This window comes from Bison bison, unplaced genomic scaffold (genome assembly GCF_000754665.1).
Source record: "Bison bison bison isolate TAMUID 2011002044 unplaced genomic scaffold, Bison_UMD1.0 scf7180017864167, whole genome shotgun sequence".
NCBI classification, from domain to species: domain Eukaryota; kingdom Metazoa; phylum Chordata; class Mammalia; order Artiodactyla; family Bovidae; genus Bison; species Bison bison.
In genome coordinates, this window is record NW_011494739.1 from 366,933 (window position 1) to 367,512 (window position 580).

The 580-nt window shown below is 74.5% G+C and overlaps 1 protein-coding gene across 3 annotated transcripts in view; it reads left to right on the plus strand.

Annotated features, from left to right (window-relative positions):
* The first annotated feature begins 360 nt into the window (after positions 1–360).
* The window catches only part of COMMD7 (COMM domain containing 7), a 28,806-nt gene continuing 28,586 nt past the window's right edge, over positions 361–580 (plus strand). For all 3 annotated transcript variants that reach the window (XM_010841711.1, XM_010841712.1, XM_010841713.1), the window contains exon 1: positions 361–509. In XM_010841711.1, the coding sequence (XP_010840013.1) occupies positions 426–509 (84 nt within the window). In that variant the 5' untranslated portion in view covers positions 361–425. The remainder of the gene's footprint in view (positions 510–580) is intronic.

Below are 580 nucleotides of genomic sequence, written 5' to 3' on the forward strand. Positions count from 1 at the left end.
GAGTTAGCTCATTTAAGGCGCCACCCCCGCGATCGTTTACACGGAGAGTGAAACAAGTTTACACCCCAGCGATCGTTTACACGGAGAGTGAAGCGGGCAAGCGCAGTGCCCAGGGGTCATCCAGCGGCGGCGGGAGACCCCGCTGGGAGTCCGGGTCTCACCGATTTGCTGCTCAGGGTCCTGGCCTGAGCACAGCGACTGCTGGTATCCTGGGCGCCCCTGCCCCGCCCCACACGGGGTCCGCGCGCGAGTGCGCGGCTCGGCCAGGGCGCCCCCGCGGACCCGCCCGGGGGGAGCGCTGCGGCGGCGGCGCCCGCAGCCGGTGGCGAAAGTGCGGCTGCGGAAGCGCGGCCACTCCGGCCGCGCGAAGGAGGAAGTCGGGGGAGGCGCGGGAGCCGGGGGCCTGCGGGGCCGGGCGGACGCCGATGGGCCGGCTGCACTGCACACAGGACCCCGTGCCCGAGGCCGTGGGCGGCGACATGCAGCAGCTGAACCAGCTGAGCGCCCAGGTGGGCCCGGCGGCCGCGGCGCGGGGCCGGGGCGGTTCCGGGGGAGGGGAAGAGGGGTAGGCCGCGGCAGG